At 37.2% G+C, this 18,983-nt stretch overlaps 1 protein-coding gene across 1 annotated transcript in view; it reads right to left on the bottom strand.

Moving 5' to 3' along the window:
- LOC121417705 (galactose-3-O-sulfotransferase 2-like) overlaps positions 1-7,843 on the bottom strand; it is an 11,553-nt gene extending 3,710 nt beyond the window's left edge. Inside the window, exons 1-3 of the mRNA XM_041611438.1 lie at positions 7,303-7,843; positions 2,059-2,178; positions 3-769 (exon numbers count right to left, since the gene is read on the bottom strand). Of these exons, the coding sequence (XP_041467372.1) occupies positions 3-769; positions 2,059-2,073 (782 nt within the window). The 5' untranslated portion in view covers positions 2,074-2,178; positions 7,303-7,843. The remainder of the gene's footprint in view (positions 1-2; positions 770-2,058; positions 2,179-7,302) is intronic.
- Between the last annotated feature and the right edge of the window lie 11,140 nt (positions 7,844-18,983).

Raw genomic sequence — 18,983 nt, 5'->3', positions numbered from 1 at the left:
ACTCGTCGAAGTGTTCTGTTATGAGAACCAAGTCGAGATGCTCATCGAGCTGCTCAATCGTGTCATTGACGATGTCTTCATACATGTGGATAGCGCCATCTTCGGTGAATTCGAAAAGCTGTCCGTTTCTCGAGTAGAACTTGGCATGGCCACCCCTGGCGGAATTCCAGTAATATTCAGGCTTACTCAGAAACGTTGCGATGTTCGCAACGCTCGTGTTCCCCCGCCCACTTTTACTGATATGCATGGAGCTCGCAGCGCCGAAAAAGGAAAACGCGCTTTCCCACTGCGCGCTCGGCTCACGGAGGATAGACACATACTTGCAATCGGATTTCATGAATCGTTTCAGGTTTTCTAGATTTGGTAGAAACCTCAGATGCGCTGTCATCATGCTGTAATTCCTGTAATGTGTGTAGTCACCCGTAGCAACGCAAAGCGGAGGCAGGAAGCTGCGAGGTTTCTTTTTAGCAAGTTTAGACAACCGGAAGTGGCCATGGATCTTATCTCCCCGATTGAAGAGAAACGAGAGACGATGCTTGTACCCGAATCGGTTGAGAATCGATGCCAAAGTCGTCCCGCCAGTTTTATGGGTTTTAACAAAGACGAGGCTTGTTGCCGGTTTAGGGAGTTGTTTCCGTGATACTGATTGCACTGGTTCCACATCTAGCCCGGTCTGTATGGTTTGCACGACGGTAAAACCATTGTGGCGGCTAAAGATGACACACATCAAAATGGCAACGATGGTACAGATTAAGGGGATCATTTCTTTCTGAAAAAAGAAAATAAAGAATGCAAATGTTACCAAGTACAAATGATGACTGAGGGATAACGACGTTTTACAGAATGTAAAACACTGCTGAATGCGATTAAAAAAACACCAAAACTCAGGAAACCAAATGGTTTATGTTGTTATGGCATTACTTGGCGAGTTAAACTTCCGTAATTTCGTCATAAAATTAATTGGGTAATGGGACAATTTGTTTATACATTACTATTTTCACATAAAAATTTAGTTCTATCCTTCAACAGAAAAAATGCGTTTTTTTCCTGGGCAAATTTGAGTAGTGAGGAAAATTAGAGAGGATATTTTTTTCTTCAAGTGGATCAGTATGAACCTTATTATTCAACTGCGAAAAAAAAAATCGAGTCTGTGGCCTCTTACAGATTTCCCTGCTGCCGCCCGCTGGAAAATATGAATTTGATAGAATTTAAATGAGGAAATTAATTCCTTTAAAATGATCAAGCTAAGGAGTTTTTAAAAAGTCGCTGCCGAGTATGACAAAGACCTCGTCTTAGTGGCGATCGATCCGATCAACCACAACTATGGATGGCCAGCATCATCAACATCTATTATGATGTTTGTTCAGAATATTGTCTAGATATGATGTATATTCATCCATTCATCGTCCTCTTATGTGATTCTTTTTGTTTACTTAGGATATTGTGCAAATTTCCTGTAGAAATAAATATGTTGACGTTGCTGGCTTTCCATGGTTGTGATTGATTGGATCAATCGTAACTCCTTAAGAGAAGGGGCCCAGGTTCCCATATCTCTTCCGAGTATATTCCAAACCCAGGGGCCCGTCTTACAAGAAAAGAAAATACGTTTGATCTGATCAATCACAACTATGGAAAGCCAGCAACGTCAACATCTAAAGTGTCCGTTTGTTCAAAATATTTTCTAGATGTCATGGATGTGGTGCATAATGACATATTGTTTTCTTGAAAATTCAGCTGCTTCTCTAAAGAACATCATGCATATTTCCTGGAAAACAATTATGGCAATTTTGGATTTCCATATGGTTTAAGATGATAAGATAAACTCTTGTAAGACTGGGGGCCCGTTGCAGAAAGAGTTGCAATCAATCGCAACTCTAAAAATCACGCGCAATTTGATTCTCGACCAATCAACAACGCGCATTCGGGACTTGCGCATGATTTTTAGAGTTGCGTTTCTGCAACGGGATCTGGGTCCTGTTTCGTATATCCCTTCCGAGTATCTAAATCTTCCAAATCCAGGCAGGACTTTAAAACCCACAAGAAGTAAAGAGAACGAACCTTCCTGAGTTCCATCCTGACTGGTATATAAGCAGACTGGCCGTGGTTACAGATGCATCTATGGCGAAAGTATCACCACTTTCTCATTCTGCTAGCTTGCATCCTCGTTCCATGTCTCTGCTGACATGAAAAATGAAAATGATTACAGAGATGATATAAAAAAAAAGATATGTACGCCTATAACATCAAGCCTAGCTGCCGCTCTACCAGTACCGATGTCGTCTGGATCTGGGCTCCGTAACACGAAGGTTTGCGATGAATTGCAAATGTGAAAGAACCGCGCTCATTGGCTCCCAGTCAGTATTATAAACAGAGTGCGCATACAACGATGATCTTGATTGGTCATTGGTATTTAGCGATTGATTGCAAATCTTTTTGTTACGGAGCCCTGGACGTTATTCGTTCGGAAAACCGAAGAAATAACCACTAACGCCCAGCTCTAGACTAGACTCGTGTGTTAAAGTGGTACTTACAAATAAAAATCATGAAAAACTCTGGATAAAATTCGGGGTCGATTTTTTACTACCAGTAAATAGGATATATATCTTGCAATCCATATTTGACCACAATAGGGTCCCTCGACCGGCTCATTTTAAAAATAAGTCAACATTTATAAATATGAAGACATGTCCTGATCAAGGGATCCAATTCATCATCTGAAAATGTAAAACAGCCCTTGTCCTCCTGCCAGTCAATATAATATAGTTTCAAAGTTGGTGATATTTCTTTCCAATTTGGGGAAAAGGAAGTTCAGTAGTTACCCTCCATATCATAGAATCAGTGTTAATAATAACAATAATATAGGGTATATATATTGCGTACATATCCACCTTGTTAGGTGCTCAATGCGCGTCTATATTACCCGGCTAAGCTAGGCGTTCATAGCGCACACAGCTTTTTAAGGAATTACTTCCTACCGGTACCCATTTACCTCACCTGGGTTGAGTGCAGCACACTGTGGATCAGTTTCTTGCTGAGGGAAATAACGCCATGGCTGGGATTCGAACCCACGACACTCTTTTTCAAAGTCCGAAGACTAATCCACTGGGCCACAACGCTCCACGTAAGATCGACACACTTTGTCAATCAGCTATAGGAATGGGCTGGCTCGAATGAATATACAGTGCGTCCCAGAAAAAACGAAACCGAGATTTAGCGATAATTTATCATTACTTAATCGTAAATAAAATAGACAAATGACCTACCAATTTAAAGCTTAGAATCTCCTCTTTCATCTGATATTACTTAGGTTATTTCTTATTCACGCATGAGTGAGCAAAAACAATTTGAAGAAAGGATACCAAAATCTCATTTGGCGGGGGATATCTGGGTTTCAAAAAGAAAACCACATTTCTGAAAACTTCAATATCTGCTCTTTAATTTGGTACCTCAATTACAGAAAATTGTCAAGAAATAAAAAAGTTCTGGTCATTTGAAATAAGGCTTGAATTTAAATAATTTCATAAACTGAAGAGGTTCTCTAGGATGGCTTGCAAACTCACTCGACACTCCGTTTGTTGACGATCAGCCATGCATTAAATCTTTTGTTCACGATGCGAAAAAACGAAACCGAGATTTAGCGATAATTTATCATTACTTAATCGTAAATAAAATAGACAAATGACCTACCAATTTAAAGCTTAGAATCTCCTCTTTCATCTGATATTACTTAGGTTATTTCTTATTCACGCATGAGTGAGCAAAAACAATTTGAAGAAAGGATACCAAAAACTCATTTGGCGGGGGGTATCTGGGTTTCAAAAAGAAAACCACATTTCTGAAAACTTCAATATCTGCTCTTTAATTTGGTACCTCAATTACAGAAAATTGTCAAGAAATAAAAAAGTTCTGGTCATTTGAAATAAGGCTTGAATTTCAATAATTTCATAAACTGAAGAGGTTCTCTAGGATGGCTTGCAAACTCACTCGACACTCCGTTTTGTTGACGATCAGCCATGCATTAAATCTTTTGTTCACGATGCGAAAGCTTCTGTGGGAAACCTGTGAAAACACGTTTATCTCATGAAATTATGGAAATACAAGCCTTATTTCAAATGACCAGAACTTTTTTATTTCTTGACAATTTTCTGTAATTGAGGTACCAAATTAAAGAGCAGATATTGAAGTTTTCAGAAATGTGGTTTTCTTTTTGAAACCCAGATACCCCCCGCCAAATGAGTTTTTGGTATCCTTTCTTCAAATTGTTTTTGCTCACTCATGCGTGAATAAGAAATAACCTAAGTAATATCAGATGAAAGAGGAGATTCTAAGCTTTAACTTGGTAGGTCATTTGTCTATTCTATTTATGATTAAGTTATGATAAATGATCGCTAAATCTCGGTTTCGTTTATTCTGGGACGCACTGTATATTGCGGGATTTTTGCCCTCCCGTTGTTAGGATGCCCGTGCGACCTCTTGGGCTGAATGAGTGGATGAACAGGTGTCCGAACGTGTATATTGCTCAATGTTGACCAAATCATCGACATTCCAAAGTGTTGGTGTACGTTTTTCTCTACCAATAGTCGATTTCTTCTAACTTTTAGGAAAACATGAAAAAGGTCTTCCTTACTTCTCCCCTTCTTCTTCAAGTTCTCTTAACCCTCTTAGGCAGAATACGATTGGTGAGTTGAATATAATTTTGTAGAAACTGCTATGAAAGCAAAATTTGTTATCATGTAACAATATAAATATTTTGCATTCAAGCTTCTTTCTCATACCATTGTATGACACCTTTGGTGTAGACATTATTTTGCTGTGTATTGATATGTATTCTATTCTTTTGTAGAATCGTGTGGGTTGTAAAACTGAATTTCTCTCTAACATTATAAATTTATTTACTTCCTGATCTGTATTCCATAAATAGATAACTTATTTACTTCCTGAACTGTATTCGATAAAAAGATAACTTAATACGTATATTGCATATTGCTATACCTTCTGTATGTTAAATTTCAATTCGTCATTTCACTTTGTATTTGGATGCGTATCTCTGTAATAATTGTAAACTTATGTCTTGATGTGTTACTGATTCATACGGCAGTAATGAATGTTTTGTTTATGTTATCATTGTATTTATTTTTAAAGCAAAATGTTAATGCCAACTGAATGAAGTTTGTTAATAAATTCAAATTCATACTCTATTCGAGGTTAAAGATAAATTCCAGTTTTGGTAACGATCTCAAAATGACTTTTTACAGAATCTAATATAATTGTATGAAATGAAAATATGTGCCAAAGGATTCTGGAAGTAATTGTGTAATTGCTGAGAAATAAGAAAAATAAGCGCGGATTCGGTCACTTCCGTCGGGTCTTTTTTCCAGCAATAATAATACAATGTCCCACGTGTGCCTATCTGTGTTGGCGATCTTCAGTGTGATCGTATTTCAGCTTAGATTTTATGATTTCACAAAGTTCAGTTTATGTAACAGTACCAGATCTAGATTCACGATGATATAGTCATACTCAACCTTGGTTTTACAGACTTTCTTATACGAAATTAGTTGCAGTAAAACACTAATTTGTGATTTAGGGGGCTCTTTTCTTACTTTTTTGACACACTATTCACGTTCCGCGCCTACCCGCGAAAAACGACCCCTTTCCATGTTTTTGGTCGCGCATGTTGTGGCAGTGACCCCCCCCCTCCACGCCTATCAAGAAGGCAGAAGGTATAATTTTGGAAGCCTTTGGTATGACTCGGCCGGGGATCGAACCCACGACCTCCCGTTCATGAGACTGGCGCTCTACCACTGAGCCACCCTGTCCGTTCACTAGAGATGGAACATATTGGTCTATAGTATTGCCTAATAGCTGAACTGAACGAAGAAACGTGAACGTGAAAATTAATGGAACGATCAATCACAATGCAAAAAAACTGGTGTTGATTTAACACCATCCCGGAGTCTATATGTATGTCCACACCAGGGAAGTGTTAAACAACACCAGTATCGTTTTGGTTTAACACCAATTAGTATTAAAACAGCATCGGTTTGATTCCAAACTGGTGTTGTTTTAATGCTTCCCTGGTGTAGACATAATGGTGTAGACATTAGTGTAGCGTTGTGGCCCAGTGGATAGTATCCGGACTTGGAAACAGAGGGTCGTGGATTCGAATCCCAACCATGGCGTAATTTCCTTCAGCAAGAAATTGATCCACAATGTGCTGCGCTCAACCCAGGTGAGGTAAATGGGTACCTGGCAGGAATTTATTCCTTGAAACGCAGCGCGCGTAACAGCTGCGCTGCTAAAGCCACGGCCATTATGCTGCGTAGAGCGCTTATACCCTTTTTACACACGCTAAAATTTCCTTAACCCCGTAATACAGGTGGGGCTAAATTGCCATTTAGCCCCACAAAAATTGCCATTTAGCCCCACCAATAGTACGGGGTTAAGCTTAGCCCACTTTCTTTTACACAGCATTTTTGCAAAGTGGGCTAACCCCACCTTTAGTACGGGATTATTTGGCCCTGCACAAAAGCAGGGTTATCCCAGCAAATGCGGTGCTAAGAGCGATAGTACGGGGTTAAGATCGTTAGTGTAAAACGAAAGTGGGCTAAGCGCTCCCATTCATGCCCCGCAACAGAGCCGGCCGGTTGTCCAATCAGAGGTAAGCATAATGAATTTTCATGAACAGCAAACACGGCGATAAGAAAAAGCTCGAGTATGAAACCATGCTCACATTTGGTCCACGGCAGGCCGTACGGCGAGTCGAGAACAGCCGTTTGAACATGTTTTGTATAAACTACACAGGATCAAAATTAATAAAACGGCTGTTTTCGACTCGCCGTACGGTGGCCGTAGAGCAAATGTGACCATGGTATAAGTCAGCGAGTTGGAATTCGTGTTTTAATACTTTCCTCATCGACATTTTAGATATGACCCGAATGACCCCTCAGTGCGCTCGTTAATATTCATGAGCTACCACTAGTCCGGGGTTCGTGAGTTTCGTGTGTGAAAAGCAAGCATTCCTTATCAGGGGTTATAACAATTTGGCATGTGTGAAAAGGATTTTTAAAAATAGTACGGGGTTAAGGATAGTACAGGGTTAAGGATATATTACGGGGTTAGCGATAGTCCGGGGCTAAGAAAATCCTGTGTAAAAAGGGTAGAGACTTCTGACAGAGTAAGTATTAAGCGCTATATAAGCAAGTATAATCAATATAATATAGATTCCGGGCTGGTGTTTATCAACACTGGAGTTTTTGCAGTGCACCTGTTTAAATGAAGTATTCTCATCCCAATACTTACCAACTGATTTTCTCACCACTCATCAGTGCAATGTGCTTGTATATCCATTAAGGATCCTATATCTCACGGTACAGACGATGCCTGGTTCGAACAACTACTAAACGTATTTCGTGCAATAAGATACTTTCATCAATACGCCAAGAGTATCATTTTCTGTCGTCTAAAAGTTCAGCTACTATGCCGGATAGCTGATTTAACTGAGATGTAAAATGGTAAAATGTTTCCCATGCTGTTGGTGATATTCATCCATTTATATACAAGCTTGGCATTATTCCAACAAAAGCTACCCTGTCAGCTGGTCCCTACTTCAGAACTTGAGTTACCATAGCAGAGAGAGATACATGAAATAATTCCCGATCAGCGACAGGAAAAATCATTAGATGCTACAGATCAACATTGGTCCTACTCATCTGATGACAAATATAAATAGACCATACCTGTGAGCATGGACCTACTGCCATCGTATAAGCAAAATACAGCTCACCGTAGACGCATGCGCAGTTATATTGTCGATAACTAACTTCCAGTACGGTTTCCTCTTGTGTACTGCACTGGATAAAGCATCACTTCTGTATTTCTACATCCAATTGTTAAAGGTCAGGTCCACCCCAGAAAAGTGTTGATTTGAACCAACAGAGAAAAATCAAACAAGCATAATGCTGAAAATTTCATCGAAATCGGATGTAAAGTAAGAAAGTTATTACATTTTAAAGTTTCGCTTTTTTCACAAAGCATTGATATATGCACAACTCAGTGACATGCAAATGAGAGAGTTAATAATGTTTCCCACCCACTATTTCTTTTGTTTTTATTGCTTGAATTATGCAATATTTAAATTTTTTACAGACTTGAAAATAAGGGCCAACTTGACTGAACCATCTAGTATAAAAAAAAAATGCTAATCCCACATGTTCAGGGAGGAAATAATATTTTTTTCACTTGGCAATGAGGAAAAAAAATCATATAATATAATATAATACAAACGAAGAGTGAGCGGATGACGTAATCAGTCTTCTCATTTGCATACCGACAAGGATGCACATATAACTGTTTTGTGAAATTAAGCGAAATTCAAAATGTCACCACTTTCTTATTTTACATCCGATTTTGATGAATTTTTTTTGCTTGTTTGATTTTTCTCTATTTATTCTTATCAACACTTTTAAGGGGTGGACTTGACCTTTAATGAATTAAGGAAATGGTCATTAGTTCAATTGTATAGGCCTACATCCGCCCTTTGTTCAACCAGGGGCGCGTTGCATTAAACATTTCCCATAAAAATTCTGGCAATATCTTTACCAGGATTTCTTTAAGTATTGTATAATTCAAACAAAGAAAAACTAAAGAAATAGTGAGTGAAGGACATCATCAACGCTCTCATTTGCATATCGCTGAGTTGTGCATATCACTGTTTTGTGAAAAACAAGCAAAAATATAAAATGTCATAACTTTCTTCTTTTACATCCGATTTGGATGAAATGTTTCAGCGTTTATGCTACATTGATTTTTCTTTATTTATTCGAATCAATATTTTTCTGGGGTAGACTTGACCTTTAATAAACTGGAAATCTAGCAAGTATATCACCCGTCTCTCATCCCATCCTCTGTCACGTACACATCTGCCTCACTCTCCCTCTTTCTCCTCCTGTCTCTCCTTCCCTCTCTCTTATTTTTTTTTATTTATTCAAAAGAAATGGATATCAAAAACTAAATCGAATTACACTTTTAAGAAATCTTAAATATCGAATCTCAACTCTCCTCGTCCCTCCATAAATATATCTCCCTATCTATCTATCTATCTATCTATCTGTCTGTATATCTATCTATCTATCTGTCTGTATATCTATCTATCTATCTATCTGTCTGTCTATCTATCTATCTATCTATCTATCTGTCTGTCTGTCTGTCTGTCTGTCTGTATATCTATCTATCTATCTATCTGTCTGTATATCTATCTATCTATCTGTCTGTCTGTCTGTATATCTATCTATCTATCTAATGGCTCTGTCTCCTCCCCCTCTCTCTCACACACATACACTCACCCTCCCCTTTCCCTTCACCACTTTCTCCTTCCCTCTCTCCTTTATCTCCCCCTCCCTTGCCTCATCTCTCTCTCTTTCCCTCCCGCTGCTATTGGTCGAGGGTGATGGTCACTATGCGGTTATATTGTGGGCGTGTCATACCGATTCCAACAACAGGTGTAAAGCCTTAATCATGAAGGTCCAATCTCATTGTTGCGTTCTGATCACGTGATCAAGATTGTACTCCATGCATGCGCTGAAGGTGAGTGACTCCATCATCAACATCGCGAGTTGAACTTGAAATACGAGGTACTAGCTCGACTGAGTATGGCATATTGTGCCATTATTGTGTCATTACGGTGATCTCCCGCATCCCCCGGTGTCAAAGCAAATTATTACTCTGTGCCTCAAAACATGTAGGCCGATCCTAGTCTATCGATTCAGACCCGTTTGAGATAAAAACACGACGAGTAATTTACAAACGTATCGAAATCAGTCAAGGTCAACAACAAAACATCTGAGGAAAAATGGAATATAGGGAGACGTGAATCTTGGGAGATTTAAAGGGATGCTTCGTGATGGAACCTGAAATGTAATGCCTATGCTCTATACTAAGCCTATATGGGAAATATATAATTATATTCATAATATAAAAAAATGATACAGTTCAACATTGTATCACATAGGCTATACGGCCATTGGATCAATAACCTACATGGAGGTTTGAATTGATTTGATTCTATTTACATGTAATTTCCACTTTTTAATAAGTAGCCGTCCTGAGGATGAGACCATTCATTTTAGACCTCGTCCCTTCATTTGCTAATTACTTCCTGGTATGAACGCATATGTAACTCAACGATAAAACACACCTACCCCCACCCCCAAAAACTCAGAACAAGGTATGATGTGTGTACACTGCATAAGCTCCGGTGATGGTTTAACACCAGCCCAGAATCTATATATCCACATCAGAAAAGTATTGAAACAACACCAGTTTGGAATCAAACCAATGCTGTTTTCATACTAATTGATGTTGTATAAACACTCATCTGGTGTCAGACCAAAACGAAATTGGTCTTGTTTAACACTTCTCTGGTATATATAGATTCCGGGCTGGTGTTAAATCAACACCAGAGTTTTTGCAGTGAATATGTGTGTATATAGGTAATAGCAAAGGTTTTTTTCTCCATAACGCTGGACCGATTCAAGAACATAAAAAAAATTATTTTCAAATGTCTCTCATGACAAAGCGCAACCAAGAAGTCTTTGTCGATTTTTTTTGGTGAATCAAAACGTTCCTGGACTCTGGACCAACGACATATTTACAATTTCTCGTCAGCTGCGAGACCTAGGATGAACCTGCTGCTCCGTTTTACCAAGTTTCGCTAAAGACTTCCCAGTTATTCGTTGTCATTTGACTGGCATTTCCATTACATTCACTATGTTCTTGAATACGTCGTGCGTAGCGGAGCGAAAACTCTCGTTTGTACATCATCTAGTGTGAAAGTATTCAAAAGAGACTTCCAAATTTAATAGCAAGACATTATTAACGTAATATCCAATTATTAGGCCTAAATACGATTGAAGCGGAGGGGGCAGGGGCACCCCTGCTATAATAATGACCCCTTTTTGGCACGTCGTCAGATTTTTTTTCTCGAGATTGTGCTTCCGCAACAGATGACCTTTGAGGTTTGTTTCAGTTGTCAGAAAGCTCTTTCCGTAAATGACGACAACAATGGATCTTTTTTTGTTATTTGTCAGTATTTGAATTACCGGTGTCAAAACGTGGTTAGAAGGTTGGGGGGTGGGCTGCCCCCCCCCAAAAAAAAAAAATAAGGAAAAAGAAAATTTTCACGACCAAGAAAAGAAAAGAGAAAGAGAAAGAAAAGAATGCAAGGGTGACATGTGACATTATTTTTTGAATGTCATGTCAAAATACATCACAAAATTGGATTTTTGTAATAAAAATGTCATGATTTTTGCACGCTCACTTAATTGCTCGCATTTGCTTAAAAAAATCGATGTGATACGATTTATCTAGCCCCTCAAAAGTTTTAGCTCACTACGCCACTCAGGGTTAGAAAATCAGACGGAGTGTGGGTAAAAAATTAGGAAAAGGGGGATGCTTATATATTTTTTGGGTCAGATCTGTATGAAAAGCTATAGCCCGTATTAAGTGACCAGAATCATCGCCTAAAAGTATTGCAACGCTGCATATTTCGAGAGGGGTAAAAAAATCCACAAAGCTTGTATTTCCCCTTTGGCAGTAGACGTGTATCTTTATTCCCAATTTATCCCCTGATCAGTGGGTAAAATCCGTCGATCTGGTTTCAAGCTTGTGACCGGAAGAATATCATACTTACATCGAATCCATTAAAGAAGTGCTGCCGATTCGTTTGGTTTCGAAAGAAAAAAAATCCCACACAAAATCTTGAAAAATGTAGCGATAGAGAAGTTGACAAAGTGGGTGACCTTTTTTTTTTTGGGGGGGGGGGGTCATTTCATAAAAGTTGTCAGCGCTGAATGAATTTTAAGTTCCGACAATTTCAGGTAATTCCTCGGATTTTGTTGACCATGTTGACTATGATGGGCAGAGACTTTGGAACATTATTGAAAGTGTGTTGGAGGGTGGGGATATTGCATATTGCAAAATAACAATCAGATGGTAGTTTTTCCGTTAATAGTTAAAGTGATTGGTTAACATTGGTTTGACTTTTAAAATATCTGAGGTAGAAGGTCACACTTGTCACTTGTGTCTGTGATATGTAACAAAAATGAAAATTTAGTGCTTCAAAATTGAAATATAAAGTGACCGGAAACACCATCATAATTTCATCCCATACACTTATGTGTACTATTTTGGCGTCTATAAGACGCCTATTTACAAAATAGGGGTTGGCCTTGTAGTTTTAGCTTTTCATTCTCAATGTAACACTCTATTTTCTGTCGATATTTATGTATAATCCTTCGATGGCAATGAATAGAGTGTCACTTCGATATCACACGCATAACAGAAAAAAAGGCAGTTCACTCCAATCATTTACAGTTAAAGATCGTAGTTTAATTAATATTAGAAAAATGATAAGTAAATATACATGTATAACATTCTGCGCGTGATGATAATGTTTCTACCCTTGGGTTGTAAGGAATCAAGGCGTGTCTTACATCAAAATATGAAGGGAACATTTTTAAAGGGATTGTAAGTTGAGGGTTGTAATATTGGGTCTTACATCAATAATGGTTGTTTTCAGGGTTTATTAGTTCTAATACATGCACTTGTACATATGTTTCATATTGGTTTGAGAATTTTTTAAATCGGCTGCTCACACAAAGTTAAACAATACCTTTAACGTATATTGGAAAAAAGTGTGTGTGTGTGTGTGTGGGGGGTGATGCCCCTAGCCCCCCTTCCGGTTCCGGGCTCATGTGCCTTCATTTCTATACATGTATATAGTGACTTTGCTCACTGTGTGTAAAGCTATGAATTTTCAGCCTCGATCCCTCGAGTTTAATTTGGTAAATCCCCAAATGCATGCATTTCTCTCTAATTGCTTCATTAAACGAATGTAAAGAGTTGACGATTATGAAATAAAAACGTGATTTGGATCTGCACACACGGTCGGTAAAAACAGGGAGCCGGGTGGATGTTTCAAAAAGCTGTTCGTACGTTAAGACCGATAGTAAGGACGACTAAAGAACCTTTCTTACGCGCTAGATAATTAATGAATACCATACACGAGAATGGATCGCCAGTCGTTTTTAAAGTCGCTCTTAACTTCTGGATATCTTTATGAAACACCCACAAGGGCACCTGCGGTAAAAAAGCTGTTTAGAATTTTCTTGATAAAACGCCGTTACTATGAACTTTACAGTAGAAAACTCACATTGCTGTATAATGGTTATCCCCTTAAAAGAAAACCAACATGACACTAATGTGGTGTATGTTGCAAGAAACTTGCAATCTATTGCAAGTGTACTTTTGGTCTCTAAATCAATCATATATCTTGCAATTAATTGCAAATTCGTGATTAACTTGTAATCTGCGTTTTAAAACAAGCAGAGTTTTTTTTATTTTCCTCAGTTAAAAATTGATTTGTCAGTTGTAAAATTTTCACAGAATATTGATTGCAAATATTTTCTTGCAACACCCCCTAAGAAGCACTCCCAAATTTCAACAATTCAAATGCAAAACAGATCGCTTTAACATTATTTATAGTTCCCTGCTAATCGGTATACTAAATGGAACTTAACCAAATCATTTCATCTCTTCGTAAAATGTGATAAAGAAATTGTGTTTGGTTTTGATAGGTCGCCAACCAACACTCATATGCCTAAATGAAAAAAAAAGAAATTTCGATGTCTGTTTTTTTTTTGCTGTATCAGTTTCACCCTCTGCTTCTGAATGATTTCTTCTTTGATTTCAAATTTAAAATACTTCTCATGAAATGCATGATCTAATAATGTACAATCCTATGTTTGCATGATTTAGGATGTATATTCGTGTATCTTCACATGCTTTCTACCTGTCTACATGGACACACAGGCATTTTTCAATTTCACATTTCATTCTTCATTAATAATTGTATGGTTGGGAATGCTTTGTGTTCTCTCTCTCTTTCGTCTGTCCTTCACCAAGCATTAAATTCTATAACTTTTTATTTCTAAATTTGGTCGCAGATTTAAAAGGGATGGTCTGGGCTGAAAATGTGTATATCTTAATTAATACATGGTGTTATGTGATGATAAGACATATCTCACATATTCAATATTATGTCTATACATAATCAATACTGTAATCAATACTTCTATACATGAAGTATACAAGCTCCAACTTTCATTAGAAAGTATTCATTCTTCTTCCAGCTAAACTTCTGACACACACACATTTTATGGGTTTCTTATTCACTACATTTCATGTTCTCCATAAAAGATCAACTCCCCCAATTCAGAGTAAAGTTATGGCGTCCAAGGTTGACCAACACCTGTTTGATCGTAAAGAGTCTAGACCAGACCAATATAAAAGGGGTTCACTTCTGAACCAAAAGCAGATTACTTCAGAGAATGCAGATTGGTTATAGATTGGTTGCAGATTACTTTACAGATTGTTCCAGCATACAGACAGCTACAGAAGAGTTTATATTTTATACTGCAGAGTATAGTCACCATCAGACTTACTCATGTTCCTGTATTATTTGTTAACATCATCATCAAGTATTTAATAAATGTATATATGAACTGTACAGCTTTGTATTGCTTCGTCTCATTTAAAGTCTGGTTGAAAATAAAAGAGCAATAAGATCCAACCCCAACACAACAATAGAGTAGAATTCACTGAGCAAATTGCCGAAAATTTCATCAAAATCGGATAACAAGTATAATAAAATTATTGAAGTTTGAAATTTAGCAATATTTTGTGAAAAACATTCGCCATGAATATTCATTAGGTGGGCTGATGATGTCACATCTCCACATTCCGTTTTCTTATGTTATTACATAAAGTCAGCAATAAATATCTAATGCACTTAATCAGTTGTCAATCCAATTTTTCTAGTTCTTGGAGGAAAAAATGAATAAACAATATTTCACATATTAAAATAAAATACAAAAGAACAAGTGGAAATGTGACATCATCAGCCCACTCAATGAATATTCATGACGACTGTTTTCACCAAATATTGCTAAATTTTAAAATTCAATTACTTTGTTATCTATTATCCGATTTTGATGAAATTTTCGACATTTTGCTCAGCGAATTCTCTTACATAATTTTCTTGCACACTGTTAGGTAAAACAGAAGATTTTACATAAGAAAAATACAAAACAGATTTTCCAGAAAGAAGTAACTAAGTCATTTTGTAAATTGCTGAAACCTGAAAGATTTTATACAATTTTTATAGAATTTATAGAACAGGTCTGTTTCAAAAAGGGGTAAACAGTTTTATTACAATAAATTTGTAAGGTTATACACATACCAATAATCTATTTTCTGTAATTTTACAGAAATGCATGTAATATTACACAGTGCAGTAAGATTACAGGCATTGGCGGCGGAATTTTAGGGGGATTGACAAGCAAAAAAAAAAAAAAAGGTTATCAACTAAAAATTTATGGGGGATCGTCCTCCACCTCAAATTTTTGGGGGAATCTGTCCCCCCATCCCCCCGCTTCCGCCGCCTATGATTACAGGTGTTCTCGCTGCAGGTTTTTTTTTTTAGTTGAAATTTTCTAACAATGCAGGCGCACAATTATCATCAATACATGCCCTTTGGGATATATTTACTATTTATTGTTCTTTCACTGCATGTGGACGGGAAGTAAATAAACCTCTTGATTTTGCGATTTCACATGAAAATCTATTTTATTTTGTATCTCGACAATACAGTGCGTCCCACAAAAAAGGAAACCTGGATTCCCATCTCTTTTGAATTCAACGACAAATGAATTATGACATTTCATTTACATAATCCTATAATTCAATTCTTCTTCTTTATTTTGATAACTAATATGAGACGAACACTTCATGCGTTATAAGCAAGACGAGTTTGAAATTTTAATTGGAAAACTGAAATTGGACAAGATTGGTTCGTGATACGACAACCGTGCTCATTCGATGATTGGCTCATTAGCATTTCTTTTGTATTCTTTGTTAAGTTTCTCTCACTGATCCCTGAAATGAGATAAGAGTGGATTCAGATTCACACCTAAGTTTCTGCACCAATCGTTTCTGATATGGCTCAATATTCATTGTTTGTAATCTGCCATGCGTGCATGAGCGATTCGCTGTTGGTTTCAAACGAGAGATGAGATTCCACTCTTGCCTTATATAATAAGTACCACATTTTTCGTAAAAACATGAAAAACGGGTTTCTTTTTTTGTTATTGTTAGACACACTGTATAATTATAAAACCAAAATAGAAATAATGATAAAACTACTAAAGGATCACTGAGGGAACCATTATTTAGATGCATCGGGGCACTTTTGGGGGCTGGGCGTCCAAATCCCGACGAAAGGGAATTATCCCCTGACCCCCTCGAAAAAAAAGCCACCAACAACAGAGGAAATATGTAGATTGCACGTCCCCGTATCTCTCGAATATGAATAGAATCTAAATTACTTACTTACTAACTTACTTACTCACTTATTAATAATAATAATAATAATGGGTATTTAGAGGCGCTAAAAACAAAAAGTACCATAGCGCGTACAAAAGTATGAAACATTTAATATTTGCAATGATTACTATACAATATTCAAGATAAAAAGGAAAAATATTAATTATTGAGGAAAAAGGTATGTCTTAAGGGATGATTTGAAGCCAAGAACACTGGAAACATTTCTTATTGAAAGAGGCAAACCGTTTTTCGGCAGAGGAGAGTTTTGACAAGGGAATGCAAAGTCTGCATGTGTCAGTGATTGAACGAAGATTACGAGTGGGTGTGTATAATTTGATGGTATTATTAAGATATCCAGGTGCTAATTGATTTAGAGTTTTGTATACGTATAAACAGACTTTAAACTGAATGCGTTGGAATAGAGGTAACCAGTGGAGTTCCTTAAGTAGGGGTGTAGTATGAGTTCGGGATCCAAAGCCAAAAATTAAACGAGCGGCAGGATTCTGTATAACTTCAAGCTTTCTTCTTATTTACTTACTTTATATACTCACTCAATAACTTTGCAAAATCACTTTCAACTCATCCTCTGTGCAAGACATGACTACCTCTAAAAAACATACAAACATATCTTTTCGTCGTACAAACAACTATCAACAATTTCCAATAAGAACGACATGATTTAAAAACAGTCCATTTTGGGTTGACATACTCTACAAAAGACTAGGAAAGGTAATACAAAATGGTCATCCCCGCCCCATCATACAGTTATTTTTGTCATTTAAATAAGTGTCAGTCTCCTATCCTTCAATTCTACCGTTCATATTACACTCATTCATTCAGTGCCATTTATGCTTTATCTAAATTGTATTAACTTTTATATGTATAGCCATTTTTAATGCATTCTACTATGGTTTTTACTTTGTATTTAATAATGTGCCAACACCAACATGTAAACATGATTTACCCAGCTCTTGCTGTTTTTTCATGATTGTTATCATGTTTGATTATCAATAGAGACCATTTTTTAAATTAGATTAATTAATCTAATTAATTCTAATTTAATTTAACTTACTTAATTTACTTACTTATTTACTTGTTGGCCGTTAACGCATTATGCCTCCTGACATGTAGGGCAGCAACGAAGGATCTCCTCTCCCGGCGGTTCTGGGCCTTCTTCTCGATCCTCCCCCTAGTCATGTTCACTGACTTCGTCTCCTCCTCAACAGTGCAAAATGTAATGACTGCCAACATACATCATATTCGAAACTGTACAATCATCATATTTTATAGGGGCATCAGCATTATCTTCTCTCTATCAAGAGACCTCATACACGCACGAAGAGCTATTACGTAATTAAGTTAAAATCTATAATACGTAGTGAAAACCTCGGCGCTGCTCAGAATGCGTATCTTTTGTTATCACGTTTGTTTGGCAGCCTTGAGCTGAAATCCTTTTATCGGTATTAATCAATAATCGATGCTTGGAATCACTCTTCTCCCCTTTTAATCATGTTTATGTCTGTCTCTGTTTATGTCTCTCTCTCTCAAGGGGGGTGCGGGATGGGGGGGGGGGGGTGGTGAGCCTACAGCGAGCTTTGAGAAATCCTGGAGCTTCTCGTTTCATCTCTATACATTGTTAAAAACGCTGACCAAGCTGGAAAAAACGATGTCAGTGTTCACGGTGTATTTTCGTAGTGAGCTAGTGTTCATAGTGTGTTGCATTTTGTGTTCACAGTGTGTTCACAGTGTGTTCATAGTGTGTTTCATAGTGTGTTCACAGTATTTTCATAGTGTTCATATACATTAAGTGTGTTCACAATGTGTTCATAGTGTGTTCGCAGTGTTTTCTTTTCATAGTGTGTTCATATACATGAAGTGTGTTCACAATGTGTTCATAGTGTGTTCTATAGTGTGTTCACAGTGTTTTCATAGTGTGTTCATGTACATAAAGTGTGTTCACAGTGTTTTCATATTGTGTTCAAATAAATGAAGTGTGTTCACAGTGTGTTTCATAGTGTGTTCACAGTGTTTTCATAGTGTGTTCATATACATAAAGTGTGTTTCTGGGTGTGTTCATAGTGTGTTTAGTGTGTATCATAGTACATTCATAGTGTGTTTAGTGTGTTTCATAGGGTGATCACAATATTTTCATAATCCACTTCATAGTGTGTTTCATGTGTTTAGTGTGCAAGATAGTATGTTCACAGTGTTTTTCAAAGTGTGTATCATATAGTGTAAACAAACAAATTGCGGATACACTATGAACACACTGTGAACACATTGTATATACACTGAAGACAGAGTGAACACACTGAACACATTGTGGATACACTGTCAACACATTGTGGATACACTGTCAACACATTGTGGATACACTGAACACACTGTGATTTTTTTTTGGAAAACTGAACACCTTGTGAACACATTGTGGAGTACAAGGTAGGACACAATGTTCTTTCCAGGCTGGTAATATGATAATTACACCGAATAAGTATTTAAATAACACCGATTTAGAATCAAACCGATGTCGTTTCCTCACTTAC

The sequence above is a fragment of the Lytechinus variegatus genome, chromosome 6 (assembly GCF_018143015.1).
Source record: "Lytechinus variegatus isolate NC3 chromosome 6, Lvar_3.0, whole genome shotgun sequence".
In the NCBI taxonomy this organism is placed as follows: domain Eukaryota; kingdom Metazoa; phylum Echinodermata; class Echinoidea; order Temnopleuroida; family Toxopneustidae; genus Lytechinus; species Lytechinus variegatus.
Note: the sequence above shows the minus strand (reverse complement) of the source record. Positions and strands in the feature narration are given on the sequence as shown.